Below are 18,102 nucleotides of genomic sequence, written 5' to 3' on the forward strand. Positions count from 1 at the left end.
ATCGAGCCCCGCATCGTGCTCTCTGCTCGGTGGAGAGCCTGCTTCCTCCTCTCTCTCTGCCTGCCTCTCTGCCTACTTGTAATCTCTGCCTGTCAAATAAATAAATAAAATCTTAAAAAAAAAAAAAAAAGAAATCAGAGGTACTTTTATATTAGTTACTTTGGGTGGTCTCCAAATTTCTTTTTCAGTAAACTATTTCACACAGATACAGAGAATATTATAGACAAAGAGGATACTGTGAAGTTGTACTTAAATGTTAAAAAAGAATAAAATTGATCTTCCGTGGAAAACTATCCTCCCGCCTTTCCATTCTTAATGCTTCTTCCGTTTGTGTGGGCAATACTGACAAAACTAAGTGCCATGTGGGTTGATTCTGTATTTGTCTATAGACAAATCTGGAGGATAGTGTACGTAACTATAGGGAATGCTATGAAGTGATAGGCGATAAGTAAAGTTGATTTATGGAAAACTCTGTTTCTGCCTTTGAGTCCTTACTAACCCCCTTCCCTCCTCACTTGTGCCTTTTGGGGTGATAGTGGCACTACTGGCAAAATTAAAGTGGCACGTGGGCTGATTCTGGAATCTTTTATTTCCATATGCTCTTTAATTTCATCATCCTAAAGTTGTTGCAACTCAAACAATAGCTAAAGGATGGCTGGTTTTTTTAAAAAATATTAGTGGTTGGAGCACTGTTAACTCAGAAATACACTGGGACCCTCGGTTGGGCATATTCACAAATATCATGATCTGCCAAGGTCCCTCTCCTGATGGACTTTTATAAACATGTCCTTTTAAGGACATTCTAGACCTTCATTAATATCTAAATATCAGATTGATTAAATTATTCAAAGATTCTTAAATATTATGTAGTCATTTGTTTTTAAAAATTGGGAAAGATAAATATAGATCTGTCATTGCTTTAACATTTTAAAATGTTAATAGCTTTTCATTATGAATCTTATTACTATGACAGTTTGTTTGGCTCTTAAGTTATTTTCAATAAAAGTCAGAAATAAGGAACAGAATTAATTCAATCAATACATCATTCCCGAGTGCCTTTTAATGATAGGGTGAGTGCTATGAAGTGAGTGCCTGATGATTCACAGACCTATACCCCTGGGGCAAATAATACATTATATGTTAATAAAAAAAAAATAGAAAAAAAATAGCATAGAAACATATCAGAACAACAGAGATGTGTATGAGGAAGTACCTTTCCTTAGGGAGCTTAAGGCCCATTTGAAATGTTCACAAATAGTTTTGTCTAGTGAACCCTTAGTGTTCATATGATGAATGATCACTAAAATGTATTTTTTTTACAATTTTTATTCTATACCAACAATTCATGTTAATCAGTTCAGTACAAACATGAGACATCTTATATAGGAAGACTTGTTTTAGAACCATCAGCAAACTCAGCAGCCTGTAGTAAGTGCTAAACCTAACCTTGGGAAATTGAAATATGTGACAATTTTAGAGTGACATATTTTTCTGAAAAACTAGAAGGTCTGTTATATTAAACATGAGAGTGAATATGATCTATCTGCTGGAAGAGTTCTTTATAAAGATTAAGTTAAAATTAATATGTTCAGATATTTACAATGGAGTCCTCAATTGAGCTGATCAAAAATACGGTTTTTGAGCATTTTCAGAGATAATGCTAATGAAAGTTACACTTCCCCCCTGCATTTTTTGGCTTCCACTTTTATTTCTGGCTTGGGGAAAAAGGAAAATAAGCATATGAAAGTAGTATGTGGCTTGTTTTAAATTCCCATAGCTTTCCAATAGAGGTGTTGATTTTTTCAGGTTCATTAGAACCTCAATGTGGTGACATCATCCCTTTATAAAAAGCTTGCATATTTAGAAGTCTCCCCTGGAGCAAGAAAAGATAGGGAAACACAAAGAAAAGTTATTAATTCTGCGGTAGGAACTCATCTGGCTTGCATTTCAGGAAAGAGTTCATATTAAGACATGGACAGTAATATGGGATATATTCTGAGCTAATAGAACTGAAGTCTGAGAGTTACTTTAACTGTTGCCTAGCACGGTAATACTAACACTGGCTAAAGAATAAGAGCTTTCCAACCTTGAGAGAACGAATCATAAATATAATAAAACATGAGAATTCTCTTTTAACTAATAACCTGAGTTTTAATTCACCAGATCTTCATCTGAGCTTTAAATTTGTGTAAAGATGGACTGGCTTTCCTTGTTGTCCAAAAGGTTTCCGCTTCTTTTGTATAAAATCCTAAGTCCCTTTTAGTCATCTCATGTCTGATCTTGAATAAACACCAGAAGGAACAAACTAGAAGACATGAGAGAGAAAGGGATAAACACATGTAAAATAAGAAAGCAGCTCAGAAGATCTGTTTCAGTCTGCAGCATCACTGGATGTGAGCTGGGGTCAGAATGATAGAACGGTGGTCATGGAAGATGACGGATATCCAAGTGCCCTTGATCCTTTGGCGCTTCATGATGCTGTTTTCCAGACCTCCTCCTCTCTGCTTACTTGCTCTTTCCCTATTTCTCTACATCTGTCTTCAAGTGGGGACTGCAGTTGGACCTAGCTGGCACACCAAAGGCTTGGCTGCCACTGAGTTTAGAGGCGCTTTGACCCACTGGATGGTAGATAAAGGGTGGGGAGAGCATGCAACTTAGGGGATTTTTTTAATAGCCATTTTGTGCTCTGTATATTAAAACTGTATTCTAATATATTGTACATCTGCTTTTCTTTGATCAGTTTTTACTATTCATCTGCTGCCAGCCCTCCAGTCTGGAACTGATTATTTAGGGAAAATTGGTGGAGCCATCTGGAAACATGAGCAACTTGAGTTTCTGTCTGATTTCTAATGCATGTTTTGATGGATGCTAATTATATGGTTTATTTCATTATTTATTGTTTCTGTTCATTGTTCAAAAAGAAAATCCTAATCCAAAATGAATTGTTTTCAAAGGCTTTGGACTTGGCTGCCCTTTCCACAGAGCACTCTCAGTACAAGGACTGGTGGTGGAAAGTGCAGATTGGAAAATGTTACTTCAGGTAAAATTTTGATTATTTGTGAAGGGCTTAGACAGGTGGCATATTTTAGAGTCTCAACTCTGATGTTATTTTTTTGTGGGTTGATTTCCTTGGGAAGAAATGAGAACTATGTCTTTGACTTAGGTGTGAAAACATTTAAACATGGTAGCACTAAGAACTCATACCTTTGGAATAATAAAATGGTAATGCTGGGCAGAGGAAACTCTGAGACCATCAGATCCAACACCCCTTTTCAGGTGAAGTAGCTGAGGCCAGAGAAAGCCTGTGATTTGCATCAGGAACTCCTTAGTGAAAGACTAGTTAGTAACGGACCTGTTAGAACTGTCTGGTGATTCCCATTCCTCTTCTCTTGCTCGCACATCTTTTTATGTCCCTTGATGCCTCACATCTGTAAAGTGCTTCACAGTTGAGAGCTTGCTTGTCCGCATGTAATATTATCTCACTTAAATCTCACAGCACCTGGAGATTATTGCTATTATCATTAGCTCTTTGTCCAGATGAGAAAAATTGAGCCTCAGAAAGATAAAGTGACTTGTCCAAATTCACACAGTCCGTAATTCTTGCAGAACAAGAATTTGAGCTCCGCTTTCTGACTCCAGTTCTTATTACTTGTATAATTCCAGTGTTTAGGATCTGAATATTCTTACATTAATTCACTTAATGTTTAAACACACTTTTTTGGGGGAGGGGGAGAGTGTGCACACAAGTGGGGGTGGGTCAGAGGGTGAGACTCTTCAAGCAGACTTCCCACTGAGCATGGAGCCCCACACAGGGCTCGATAGCATGATGCTGAGATCATGACCTGATCTGAAATCAAGAGTCAGACGCCTAACTGACTGAGCCACCCAGGTGCCCCTACACACATTTTTAAGCAAATTAATTGAAAGGTCAGAAAAATTGTAATTAATTTTATAATATTATACAGCAACTAGTAAATGAGAACTAAAACTTGTTGCCTGGTATTGGAACATTTGAAAAATAGAGACAAATGGGCAATTACTGTATTTTACAAATATAATTTTTTTTTAATACATTGTTTGATATTCAAAACAAGGTAGACCAGTTACTATGAGCATCCTTTAGTACTTAGGAACTTTACTTACCAAACACTGTGAGGAAAAGGAACTATATAAATGGAATAAAAAGGATGCTTATTCTTTTTTGGTTGAAATTAAGACTACTTTCCACTTAGATAATTTACATAGAACTTAAGTGTTTTTTCTGCTGCTAGACTGAGGAAGTATTTTCTACTAAAAGGTAATTTTATAGCATTATACCATTAAACTTTTATGAATGTAATTTCTGAAAGCAAGCTTAAAATCTTGAGCTTCTAAATAAAACCTTCAGAAATCTTTAATAATTAAAGAAAAGCACAATTTGGGTTCCTTCTGCCATCTGTACAAGATGGCATTTAAATGCGTTTACCTTGCCATATTAATCCCAGTTCTCTGTCCCTTAATAGCCTCTCATCTTTAGTATGTGCTCAGCACTCCTGATTCACCAAGATATTTAACAAGCCAGGCACAGGGGTTACAAATATTTATTAGATAGCCCTTCCTTAAAAGGATTTACAGTCCAGTAGGGGAGAGAGGACAGTCAACAGTGATAAGCCTGGCCTCCACTGTCACAGAAGCAAGCACAGGAAGCATAGAGAAAGAGCTCCTAACTTGGGCTGGAGAGGTCAAGGATGGATTACCAGAGGATGGAGCCCTAGTTGACTTGTTTCTCTTTGTTCCTGACTGGTAAATTCTGCCGGATGGTCTACAGTAGCTACCCTACCACCAGATTCGCACTCCAGTGCCTAAATTCTGACTTAGTTTGTTTGAATTGTTCCATTAGCTTCTTACCTTGGTTTTCTGCCCCCATTTTCTTGCTCCCCCAATCCTTCTTATATACCACCACCAGCGTAACTTGTGGAAAAAGCAGCTCTTGTTGGATTCTTTGGCTAATCTCCATGACCTCTAGGATGGAGTCTGCATTTTAAGTGTAGCATGTCTGATCTGGTCCCAGTCCATGCTTGCTCCCTCACTCCCTTCTCCCGTTACTTATTGTGTCCTCCTCTCCAGTTAAACCAAACAACTCATTCCTCTTCCATGCTGTGCACTCTGCTGTGTGCCTGTGCTGGTATTTCGCTTCCATCTAAGGTGTCCCCCCACCCCACCCCTCCCCACCCTGTCAAGCTTTCAAAATCTTGCCTGTCGCTTCCTCCCTGAAACTATCTTGGCTCACTCCTCCTCTGTGCTCTCACGTACCTTTTTTTTTTTTTTCCCTCTTATTGGCCATAATACAATTCCGTTTATTTGTGAACATGTTTTGTTCCATTCTTATTTGTGCAGTTAGTTCATGGTTTTAATCTTCATTTTTGCATCATGAAATGTGCATAAGGTTGGTGCTTGACAATATTTACTGAATTAAGTTGGAGAAAAGGTTGGCAGTTGGTGGGTTTATCTTGGGACTTTGACTCTTCGATATTGACCTGTATTCATGAACTTGACTGATATTTTCCTTATTCCTAGACTTTATACATTGCCCACTTAATTTCCCCTGCAGAAAAACCCATGTGGTTATTCCTTTTTGTTAGTATTAGAAGAAGTTATCTCCTGAGGCTGCAGTATTTAAAAAATGTATATGACCCATCCTTCCTTTTTTTGGTTTCCAGAGTAGCTAAATGGCTTTGATTGCTTTTTTTTTTTTTAAATTTTAATTTGTTTACATTTCCATCACTATTGTTTAAAAAAAATCTTTGTTTTCATATTCTTGTTTTATATATGTATCTTACAGGATTATATTATATATATATTTTAAAGATTTTATATATTTATTTGACAGAGAGAGGCACAGTGAGAGAGGGAACACCAGCAGGGTGAGTGGGAGAGGGAGAAGCAGGCTTCTTGCTGAGCAGGGAGCCTGATATGGGGCTCGATCCCAGGACCCTGGGATCATGACCCAAGCTGAAGGCAGATGCTTAACAACTGAGCCACCGAGGGGTCCCTATAATCCCTTTTAAATCATTTTTGGGAAGAGACAGCATATTAGATAGAAATGTACGTACTCTCCTGGATAATTAAGTGTGGCTGAACTTTAGCCACATGCTTAAGATTTGAATGCTCAGTTGAAGGTTTCTATAGAACTAGGCTGTGTTTCAGAACTTGAGAGCTCTTTGGTAACATTTTGTGAATATTCCTGGTAAAAGTTGTGGGAACTTTGAAGAGGTAGGGCTTTTGCCATCTCAAAGCAGTTTTGGGGGGGTCCCTTTTAACCTCCTCAATCCCATATATTCCAACAGCTGTTTGGGTGTAGCCATACCAGTGCTCAACTTAGACAACCTGGGTAGAAAGTCAGAGCTCTTCTGTCAAGGCTCTGAATGAAAGCAGCTCAGTGGAACATCTCATGAAACAATCATTTCACAGAATGAAAGCATCATAAAGTGCCTAGGCAGTTCTTGGCTGGCTAGGGAGGATTCATTAGAAGAAAGCCCAACAGATCTAGAGCAGGCTCAAGTGTGCTTTAATGATTGAGCGTTAATGCGAAAATAGTAATAAAATGTTCCCTGGGCAGAAAAATGGGGCCGATATCAGGACTAACTATTATCGTTAGACAAGGAACAAATCTCACATTTGTAGACTAGGACAATCTGTATCGGATACAAAGATAAAAAAGGAAAAGAAAATGTTTCTAGAATCATAAAATGGTATAACTGTATCATTCAAGAAGCAATTACTACTTACATCAAAACAGTTTAAAAAGGGCTTTAAAAATGGGCCTTTGTTTCAGAGTAGACCATATTTTCAAAGAAATGCCATCTTTAAGTTCTAATAAAATGGAGACCCAGCGCATTTACTCAGGTCACTTGCCATAGGTCCAGCTGACTATGAGCTCTTTGGGTGGTAAACTGATGTGCCCTAGCTGCTGGCAGCTATCAGTCCTGCTGTGTCCAGGCTGCGGACAGACTTGTTACGCACCACTGGAGGGTTACATGGACAGGAATGTGGGAGATGGGCACCTTTGTGCTCAACTATCTACATATAATGCTGATAATAATTTGTGTGTATGACATTACCTTCTTCGGTACACGCTTACTCTTAGAAATGTGATTTGTCTCTATTCATATCCTGTGTGTGTGAATAAGTGCTGTAGCATTTATTTTTAAGTTGAATGTCTCATTTTTAAAATGGCTCTTCTTAGGTTAGGAATGTATCGTGAAGCAGAAAAACAGTTTAAATCAGCCCTGAAGCAGCAGGAAATGGTAGATACATTTCTCTACTTGGCAAAAGTAAGTAAGTATTCTTAACTGGAGTGAAATCTGTCTTCTCAAAATAAATGTTCAAATTCTGGCCAATGTATACGGAGAGTTGCCAATTTCTTCAGGAATTGTTGGCAAGTTAATGTGCTCAGACTTATTTTTCTTTATAGCAAGTGGAAGAGTGAGAACATATGGAGGGTAACTGTCTCAGGAGAAATTGATTGCCATGAAAAATAAGAAAACCCCTTTGAAAGATTGCCCATTAGAGCAGAAGAAACTGCCACAGGCTTATTCCCACCCCCTGTGGGTAACGGGCCCCAGAGAGGTCTTCTTTTCTACAGCATGCCTGTCTCCCACCGCAGCAGACTACAGAGAACCAGAATTGTTTTCATGGAGGTCCTGGGCTTCTTGGCTCTGCCATAATGACAAAGACAGTACCTCGCCTTAATTGAACACCTGTTCAGGAGGAGGTATTCTGTCCGGTCTGTCCCACCTGCACGTGAATTTAAGCTTCGTAGTCACCCCCACAACGTAGATTTTAACATTTCCTTTGTATTCTTATGACCTGGATACTTAAAAGAGGCGAAACAGGATTTTCAGGGTCACCTGGATGTTCAGAGCCAGCGCTCACAACGCCCCCTATGGCCCCCTCACAGTTACCCCCCAGAATTTTCGGTCCTGGGAAAAAGTGATTTCTGGGCCCTCACCAGGGCTATTTGAAACATTTGATGAAGTGGTGGTTAGGACATCATCTTGCTGTATCTTGACGAATTTTTTAATATTAAAAAGTTTTGTGAAAGGAGGTTGAAAAGAAGAGCTATCAAAGGAAGTGCCACTACTTCCTAAGTATGGTTTTAAGAATTTGCATACTAAAAAGAAACAGAATGAAGCTACACTCTGTAAACTTACGGTGCTAAATAATCTTGTTTACTATAGTTTTAAGAGATGTTTAAGACTAAGTCCACTTTCTGTACATTATATATTAAACCTAAAATTCTTTTATTTTTAATTTTTTATTTTTTTATAAACATATATTTTTATCCCCAGGGGTACAGGTCTGGGGTACAGGTCTGTGAATCGCCAGGTTTACACACTTCACAGCACTCACCAAAGCACATACCCTCCCCAATGTCCATAACCCCACCCCCTTCTCCCAACCCCCCTTCCCCCAGCAACCCTCAGTTTGTTTTGTGAGTAAACCTAAAATTCTTAAAGAAGTTTCTAAGCATCACAGTGACTTTTAGACTTTTCAGATACCTTGAAATTAAAACTCAGGTCTCGCTCTTCAACTCATCTTTTTAACTGATAATCACTTGCCAGGTGGTTAAAAAAATGTGCTTTTTAACTCTTGTTGAATACATGGTTTGACATATTTTTCCATGAATTGATTTGCTTAAATCTATTACTGCCTATGTGACTGTATAAAAGTAAAATTTACTACTTTTCTTTAATATATGAAAAATAATTGCTATGAAATAGAGATCAATCACATTTAGGAGCAATATTATTTCTGAAAATACTAGATTGTTAATTTTTAAAAAAATAAATGTTATGTTACTTGATATATTATTTATTCTATTTAAAAAAGCAGTTCAATAGTGTATAAAGTAAAAGTTGAAATATTTTCATCCATACCTCTCCCTTTAATCTCATACTTCAGCACTAAACACTACAAACAGTTTTTCTGTGGTTCCATCTGGGCTGCCTTCAAAGCAGTCTATTTGGAAAGAAATAGAGGATCCGAGATCATGAAGAAAAAATGTCTTACTCTTATGTTTCCATGCCTAAAACTGTAATTCCCTATTTTAGAAATTCCTACAGAATATAGGATTTATTTGTGCTAATGTCCTAATTGCTAATTAAGTGGAAGCCATTAAGGGCTACCTTTCTCAGCTCCATGACACCATTCCTCACAAATCTGTTCCTCTCTATTTCCGAGGGCCCTTGTCCAAAACCACCTTCTCCACAGGCTCTCCACTGCTGCTCTTTCTCAGACCTTCTTGCTGCTTGGTCCTCCCCTCTTTCTCCTGTGTCTCCAACTTCTATCTCATAATTGGTTCCTTTGTACCTGCTTATAGACATACTCCCATCTGTTCTATCCTAAAAAAATTTTCCCTCATTCCTCTCTTATTGAGTTACTGCTTGGTCTCTGAGGAGTAGCAAGTCCGTCATGAGTGTTTATTGAAGGAATAAATGAATGGATGTTTCATATATGACGTGAAGATAAAACTATAACATCACTATTGAAAAATAATCCGTGTTTCTGAAAAGATTTTACTTGTAATACCTAGGAGCAATAATTATTGAGCAATGAGCAATAATTATAAACTTGTCATAACAAACACTGTTATTTTAAAAACCAGTAGTTTTATTGAAATGTGTCTTGGTTTTAGGTTTATGTCTCATTGGACCAACCAGTGACGGCTTTAAATATTTTCAAACAAGGCCTAGATAAGTTTCCAGGAGAAGTAACCTTACTTTGTGGAATTGCCAGGATCTATGAGGTAAGGTTTATATTATTCAAAAAGCTGATGTGAAATTGAGGTTATATGATACTTAAGTAAGCTCATAGGCCCTTGGGATCCTAGGAAGGAGAACAGTTTGTAAAATTATGATTACGGACCTGTGTTTTACTAACAGAGTAAGAGATTTTAGTGTATGCATTTTGTCAAATTAAGTTTTTATTTTGATGTGTCTCAAACATACAGAAGAGTAAGGCGTGTGGTATGAAATAGGGATTTCAGTGAGTTTCCCACGATAGATAGCTGTTTGTCCAGCATATCTATTTGATCTTTCTCCCAAGGTCTGTAATGTCAAATATCAACTTTTTTCCATATATGGTCAATATGTTTTGGGGGCTTTCTGTTCTTTTGATCTGTTTATCTATACTTGTACTAGTATTATACTGCCTTAATTATTGAGGCCTCACATCCTACTTGGTATGGTTCTTCATCTTTACTAGGAATGTTTTATCTATTTTGGACTTATTCTTAGAAATTTTAGAATCATGTCACATTCCACGGAAAGCCCCATTGAGATACCTTCCCACTGCCTAATTACTATAGCTTTCCAGCAAGTAATTCTTGATTTCAAGTTGGACAAATTCTACCACCTACCCTCTGTCACAGCTGGTTATTCTTGGCCCTTTGCTCTTCCTTATTGATTTTAGGATTGACTTATCATGAACCATTAAAAATCAAAACAATGCCTACAAGCATAGTGATTGGAATTGCACTGAATATATGACTGATGGGGGTGAGTGGCTGCCCTTCTTCACACTCTCTATCATGGTAAAATTCTCCATTTATTTAGGTCTTCTGTTTTTCATTGAACATTTTATAATTATCTCCATGAAGATGTTTTATTGGGGATTCTCCAAACCACCGCGAGTTTCAGTGATTTATTGGAAGGACTCAGGACTCAGCATTCAGTGGTACTCACGACCAAGATTTATACCAAAAGCCTCTAAAGCAAACTCAATAAAGGGAAAAGGAACATGAGTCAAAGTTCAGAGGAAATCAGGCATACAAGCTTCTAGAAGTTGTCCCTTAGTGGAATCACAGAGGACACACTTTATTCTTCCAACAAGTTGTGACAACATGTGTGAAGAACTGTCTGTAAGGAAAACTCATGAGAGGCTTAGTACTCAAGGGGACTCCTGGGCTTTGGTCATATGGGCACCCTCTGCCTACCATGTACCAAAATACCAGACTCCCAGACATAAAGCAGGTGTTCCTACACCATATCAGGTTTATGCACCATACTCTTTGTACAGAAAGTTTACATGTATGAGCCCCTCTTGTCATTTGAGGGAAGTTTTATATCAATATAGAGAACTCACCAAGTTCTCGGATGCCCAGGGACCAACCTTATAAATAGGCCTTTCTAAGCATAGCAGTTTCAGGCCTGTAACACTCTCTCCTGCAGAGATCCATCCCTAGGTATAACAATGGATGGAATCCTTTTTTTCTATTGTATGTTCTATTTGACTATTTCTGATAATTAGGAATACATTAATTTTTTAAAATTCATTTGATACTAGAAAACAGGTCCAATACTGGTGTGCCTGGGTGGCTCAGTCGGTTAAGCATCTGCTTTCAGCTCAGGTCATGATCCTGGGATTCTGGGATGAGCCCCACATTGGGCTCCCTGCTCAGTGGGAAGTCTGCTTGTCCTTTTTCTTCTGCCCCTCTCCCCTGCTCATGTTCTCTCGCTCTCTGAAATAAATAAATTTAAAAAATCTTTAAAAAATAGACTTAATACCCTTTTTACATTTTAATGCCTTATCCAAAAATTCTCTTAGATTTTCTAAGTCAATAAAATAGTCATCATCTGCAAACATAGCTTTATCTCTTCATTTCAAATATTTTGCCACTTAATAATAAAAAAAAAGTTATTGTTTAGGACTTCCCATACAATACTGACAAGCATCTCGGTACTCTCTTACATTCCTTGAAATTCTAGGTACAATGTTGTAAAATTATTTTGTTAGGTTAAGAGTGGAAGATATTAATAGTTGCTATAACTGGATAATAGTATATGAATGACTTTTATTTTCTTTTTCATACTTTCTGTATTTTCCAGATTTTCTCTCATGAGCATGCATTACTTTTAAAATGAAAAGCAAATTTTATTTTTAAATTGTCTGGAAATACTGTTTCCCCTTTTGAAATATAATTCTGATAAACACGGAAGGAAAAGGCTGTGATCATTCAATAAAAATAAAGTGCTGTATTTGTATCTCTGTATCTGTCCTTGTGTGACCCTAAATTGAGCACGAACAAAATTTTGACCAAAAGGCTTAAGAAATATAATTGTGGTGTTCATACAGAGCGGTGACTGCCTCAATATGATCAGAGTTCTCTGACCTTTAAGCTTCGCCTTCTGCCCATTTCAGTCCTTCTGCCCTTCTTTTCAGGCAGGAAGTACTGGCAGAAAGAGCTAGAAATCTATAGAATCTCTGATGGTTGCTAGTTGGAAGAATTCCTGCCAACCCTCTGTTATAGTCACCATTGGTTGGGCTGGGACAGGGAGTAGATCCTTAACCAGCTCCTTTCCTCCTTCCTGTGCTCAGGATCTGACCAGGCTTTGAAGGTTAGAAGTCTACAGGGAAGGTTTGGGGAGAAAAGTAGAATTGTAGTTGACTCTCAAAGTGGAGAAGAAAGCATTCAAGTTGTGGGGATGTTATATCATCCACAGAAAGCACGATCAAGGACTAACTGCAAATTTAAAGGAGTGAGATGCAGTATTTCCCACTGAACCTAACAGTTAATTTCCCTTGTGCCAAAGTTTACCATTTAAAGACAGATTTCCAGTGTATTCTTTTTCTGTGACAATGATTTTGGAGTTAATTAGTAAAGTTAGCATTGCAGCCTACCCTACATATGCCTTTGGGGTTTTTGTATGTACATCAGACTTTTCCCTTGCGGGATCCTCTTCCTTTATGTTCTTTTTTATTTATCACATTCATTTTGATCTTGTATCTTTTCAGTGTTCTCCTATTTTAAAACGAACATGTAGTACTGCCTAGTGTTCATTCGCTTATTGTTTAAAATGATTTATTCTTGCTAAATTTATTTGGTTGTGGTTTTAATTGTTCTTGAGGAATTCTGTTTATCCATTCAAAAGGCAGATCTCTGGACTATTCTTTGTTGAAGATATTTGAAATTGGAAATGTTACCTTAGGAGACATTATTCTAGTATCCCTGAAGTTTTCTGTGTGTAAAAATAACTTTAGGAGTGGTTGAAAAGTGCAGCCTATCCTCTGCCTACTGAATCAGATGTATTGGAAGGCAGGACTCAGGCAATTATTTGTATGTTTGAGCTCACTAGGTGTTTCTGATGTATAACAGTTTGAGAACCACTGCAACATTCACCTCAAGTTATTTGCCATTTTATTTTAAATAACTTAAATCAAATTATAGTATTTTGTGAATTTGTTCCAAAATAACCACTATCAACATCACTTAAATGATACTATGGTTATTTATGTACTTGAGGTGACATTTATATATTGGAAAATATTTTTTAAATCTACACTGACAAAATTTATTCTAGAGTTACTATAAATTAAACAATTCTAATGCAGGACTAGATTAAAGGAGCAAAATAGAGTCTATGTATGTTCATACATATGAAAATTTACACTGTTGTAAAGACTGTATTAAAACCAACTGGATTATTGGATGATTTAAAAAAAAATAGAGCTGGATGAATAATGATTTCTTATACTAAAAGAATCTATTACTGCCAGATGACTCAAAGATTTAAAACCATGAAAGTTCCAGAAAAAAAGATGCAGATAAATTATTTGTATAAACTTGGAATGGGAAGACCTAAGTGTGATAGAAAGTTGAAAGCCATAACAGAAAAGATTGAATTTGAGAAGATAAAAGTTAAATTTTCTATAGAGTTAAATAAGTTTTTTATAAAGCTAAGTTTTCTATAAAAACCAATGGGGTGCCTTGGTGGCTCAGTCTGTTAAGCAGCTGCCTTCAGCTTGGGTCACAATCCCAGGACTCTGGGATGAGCCCGGCACTATGCTCCCTGCTGGGCAGGAAGCCTGCTTCTCCCTCTCCCACTCCCCCTGCTTGCGCTTCCTCTCAGTGGGTCTCTTTCTCTCAAATAAATAAATAAAATCTTTAAAAAATATAGAAATGAAACCAAAACAAATAAACAGTTTAAAAATATCCAACGGGAAAATATTTGCCATACCTGAGACAGACAAAAGACTACTTTTAATTTCCTCAATCTATACATTGCTTAAAAGTTGCTGAATTTCAGGTGGTTTCCAGATTGGTGGGAGAATTACACATGCTTATGCACACACACATGCACAAATGGGGATTCACACAAACTTACAGGTTCTCATTTAGCCAAAATTGTAAACACTTATGGAAACGAGGTGTTTCTTTAGAGCAGTTGTGGGTCAAAATCGTGGGGGTGGCTTTTGCGTAGGCCCTTGTTTAACTCCTGGCCTGCATCTTGGCTGTTGATCCTCTTCCTGCAAGTAAAATCACCCTAGAGATGAGACAGCAGCCAATTCCAGCTACACTCTAGCTACACCAAAATGCCTTTCATACTGGGGCTCAGTAAGACCCATCTGGAAGAACTTAAACCATCTATACTTGTCTTCTGAAGGAAATGTTTATAAACACCAGGACTTCTTGGATTTCGAACTTAAGTCACATCAGCAGACTCGTTTAATCTAAAAGGAGAAAGCAGAGTCAGTGTCCAGAGATCTCTGAGCTACAGGTCTGCCCCCAGCTCTCCTGTATCCAGGAGGACAGTTTCCCATTCAAGCCCCCATTACACAAGCCACTAGTAAAAGGACAAAAGATAAGATAAGAAAATGGGCAAATGACATGAATCGGCAGTTTACAGAAAAGGAAATATAAAGAGGTGGTGTATGAAATGCCTAACCTCAGTCATAATTGAAGAAATAAAAACTAAAATACTGAGATGCCTTTTTTGACTTAATCAGGTTGACAGAGATGGAGAAGTTCCATGATGTGTAGGGTTGTCAAAGTTGTGAGGAACACCCCACGCATATATAAACACTGGTGCTGGGAGTGTATGTTGGCACAGCCCATTTTGAGGCTGTTTGCGATTACTGATGAGATTTCCTAGTGTGCATACTCTGGCCCAACAATTTCGCTTGTAGAATTTTCCTTAAGGATGTTTTCATACAAGTTCAGAAAGTTATGTACAAGGATGATTTTATAATATTTTTACAACCAAAAAAAAAAAAAAAGGAAACAAAAAGGAAACAAATGCGTCATGAAAAAAGGGGCTGGTTAGATAAACTGTGGTCTATATAGATGGAAAACTTCAGAAATAAAAAAGTAATGGGGTAGAACCCTTTGTGCTGATATGGAAAGAGTCAAGACACAGAGCAAAAACAATGAGCCATGTATCGGAATGTATAGAATGAAAAAAAAAAGAAAGAAAGAAAACTGTGCAGAATGATTATGTTATGGTTAAAACTTGCATACATCTACACTTATGTGAACAAAATTTCTTGAAAAACGCTCAAACTAGAGGCACCTGGGTGGCTCAGTCAGTTAAGCATCTGCTCAGGTCATGATCCCAAGGTCTGGGACCCAGCCCCACATTGGAGCTCCCTGGAGAGCCTGCTTCTCCCTCTGTCTGCTGCTCCCCTGCTTGTGCTTGCTCTCCATCAAATAAATAAAATCTTAAAAAATATATAATAGAAAAATACTCCAACTATTCACAGAACCTCTGACTGGATTTGGAGAGGGGACTATTTTCATTTTATAACCTTTTGCAGTGTTTAAATTTATTTAGCATAAGCACACATTTTACAACAACACATTTTAAAAACTACATGTGAGGTTGCCAAAAACATAAATTAGTTTCAGTCCAAAATTCCTCAAGATGACATAAATTATATGCCTATCAATCAAGTATACAAACATTCCAAAGTAATTTTATACAACTGAAAGCCTTGAAACAATTATCCATTCAGGCTGGAGTCTTTTTGCATTAGGCTGAATCGTGTCCCTCCCAAATTAATATGTTGGAGCGCTAACCCCCAGTGTGATGGTATTTGGAGATGAGGCCTTTTGAGACCCTTGTGGGGCCCTCATGGTGGGATTAATGCCCTTAATAGAAGACACACCAGAGTGTGCTGGTGCTTGCTCTGCCATCTGAGGACACCGTGAGAAGGTGGCCCTTTGTAAGCCAGTAAGAGAGTCCTCCCTAGATCCTCACCATGCTGGCATCTTGATCTTGGACTTACAGCCTCCAAAATTTTGGGGAAATAAAGCTCTGTTGTTTAAGCCACCTAGTCTATGGTATTTTGGTATACCAGCTGCAGCAGACTAATACACCAACTTTGACAACAGTAGCACTGAAGCCTTGCATGGTGGGATGTTGTTGCCTGGAAACCAGAAGAGTCATGTTCCTTGGAACCCAGGCTTCTCAAGGCCATTAGGCTCAGTTAGTCGCTGCCTAGGTGTGGAGATTATTCTTTGGAAGGACAATATATTAGTCTGTCAGGCTGCTGTAACAAAATACCATAAACTGGGAGGCTTAAAGGACATATATTTATTTCTCTTAATTCTGGAGGCTGGGAAGTCTAAGATCAAGGTGCTGGCCAGTTCATTTCCTAGTGAGGGCCCTTTCCATAGTCTGTAGATAGACACCTTCTCTGTGTACTCTCACATGGTAGAGAGAGAGAGAGATTATCTCTCTGGTATCTCTCTCTCTCTCTCTTTTTTTATTTTAAGATTTTTATTTTTTTTGAGACAGAGAGATAGAGAGAGCAGGGGGAGGGGCAGAGGGAGAAGCAGCCTCCCTGCTCAGCAGGAACTCGATCCCAGGACCCTGGGTTCCTAACCTGAGTGGAAGGCAGACACTTAACCAACTAAACCACCAAGGTGCCCTTGGTGTCTCTTCTTTAAGGGCACTAAACCCTTTCATGAGGGCTTCATCCTGATGACCTAGTTACCTCCCAAAGACCCCACTTCCAAGTACTATCATGTTGGAGATTAGGGCTTTAGTATGAATTTAGGAGGGACACAAACATTCAGTCTATAGGAAGGAGGGACTATAGGGGAGAGAGTTAAGGTGCTCATCTATTCTTTCCTTTTAAGTTTTACAAGGGTTTTTTGTTTTTGTTTTTGTTTTTCCCAAAAAGTAGAAAATACACTTCTGGTGAAATTCTTTATTATTCATGCTTTTCAGTAGATTCTTACATTCTTAAATTATTAAAGACTATTTGGAATAGTTGCTTGTAAAAGCAGTACAAAATTCAGGAGAGAATGAACTCCCAATTAATGAATGTATCAACAGCCTTGTGTTTTGAAAAAAAAAAAAAATTACTTATTTTTCAGATACAAACAATGAATGAGAAAGCCTCTTCTCTTAAGGAACTAAATCCTGGCAGGGCTTTGAATAAGAATTTCAGATAGAAAGTATGTGAACAAGTATACATACAGAATGAATTTGGATCAACTCATGAATGTTTTATGGAACTAATATCAACCCCCTTCACTCCAAGCTGAGAAACAACTGCAAGATAGAAATAAGATTCAGAAAAATAGAAGATAAACCACTAACTTATCACTGATAAAAGCCGAATTGGAGCAAGTGGCTTTAGCTCTGTGACCAAAAGGACTTAATAGAATTCTGCCCTTGAGTTAGACAGCCTGATCCACCCAGATCACAGACATGACCATATGACCTGCAGACCTTCTCTGCCCAGAGATCCTGCTGCACATGGCAGGGCAGAGCAGCTGGGCACGTCGCAGCAAGGTTGGCTTCCAAAGAGGTCCAGAAGGGGCTGAAACGAGCATGTTGAGATTGCCTTATGGGAATGAGTGAGGAAGAATGGGAAGAAAGGCCCCAAATATTTTAATACCAGCATTTCTCAAAGTGTGGTCCAGGGATTCCCTGGGGTCCCTGAGACCCTTTCAGAGGGTCCACAAGGTCAAAACGGTTTTCATATTACTAATAATGGATGAGATTGGGGATAATATTAATGACTATAATTTTTTGATATTGAACAAAATGCATTTATCTCTGTACTGTCCCCTCAGTTGTGGTATGAACCTAAACCTGCTCTAAAAAAAAAAAATAATAATAATAATAAAAAATAATAAAGTCCTGAAATTAAAAAAACATAGTGAAGTCCATGGAGGTTAAAAAAAAAGTTCTGTGTGATAAGAAAGTATTCTGTGGTTCTTCTTACAAACAGTGGAGTGTCTTAGATTTGATAAAATGTTACGAAAATCTAATGAGAAGTAGGAGTCCTCATATGATAAGACCAAGTGAGAGGTTCCCACAATACGTGTCG

The 18,102-nt window shown here is 37.9% G+C and overlaps 1 protein-coding gene across 4 annotated transcripts in view; it reads left to right on the plus strand.

Annotated features, from left to right (window-relative positions):
• TTC8 (tetratricopeptide repeat domain 8) overlaps positions 1 to 18,102 on the plus strand; it is a 57,816-nt gene that overhangs the window by 29,921 nt on the left and 9,793 nt on the right. For 2 of the 4 annotated variants that reach the window (XM_082734258.1, XM_082734259.1), the window contains 3 exons: positions 2,955 to 3,040; positions 7,226 to 7,313; positions 9,677 to 9,787. In XM_082734258.1, coding sequence (XP_082590384.1) covers positions 2,955 to 3,040; positions 7,226 to 7,313; positions 9,677 to 9,787 — 285 coding nt within the window. The remainder of the gene's footprint in view (positions 1 to 2,954; positions 3,041 to 7,225; positions 7,314 to 9,676; positions 9,788 to 18,102) is intronic. The other 2 variants (XM_082734260.1, XM_082734261.1) reach the window with 1 other exon arrangement.

Source organism: Mustela nivalis (assembly GCF_964662115.1).
Source record: "Mustela nivalis genome assembly, chromosome: 6".
Taxonomy (NCBI): Eukaryota; Metazoa; Chordata; class Mammalia; order Carnivora; family Mustelidae; genus Mustela; species Mustela nivalis.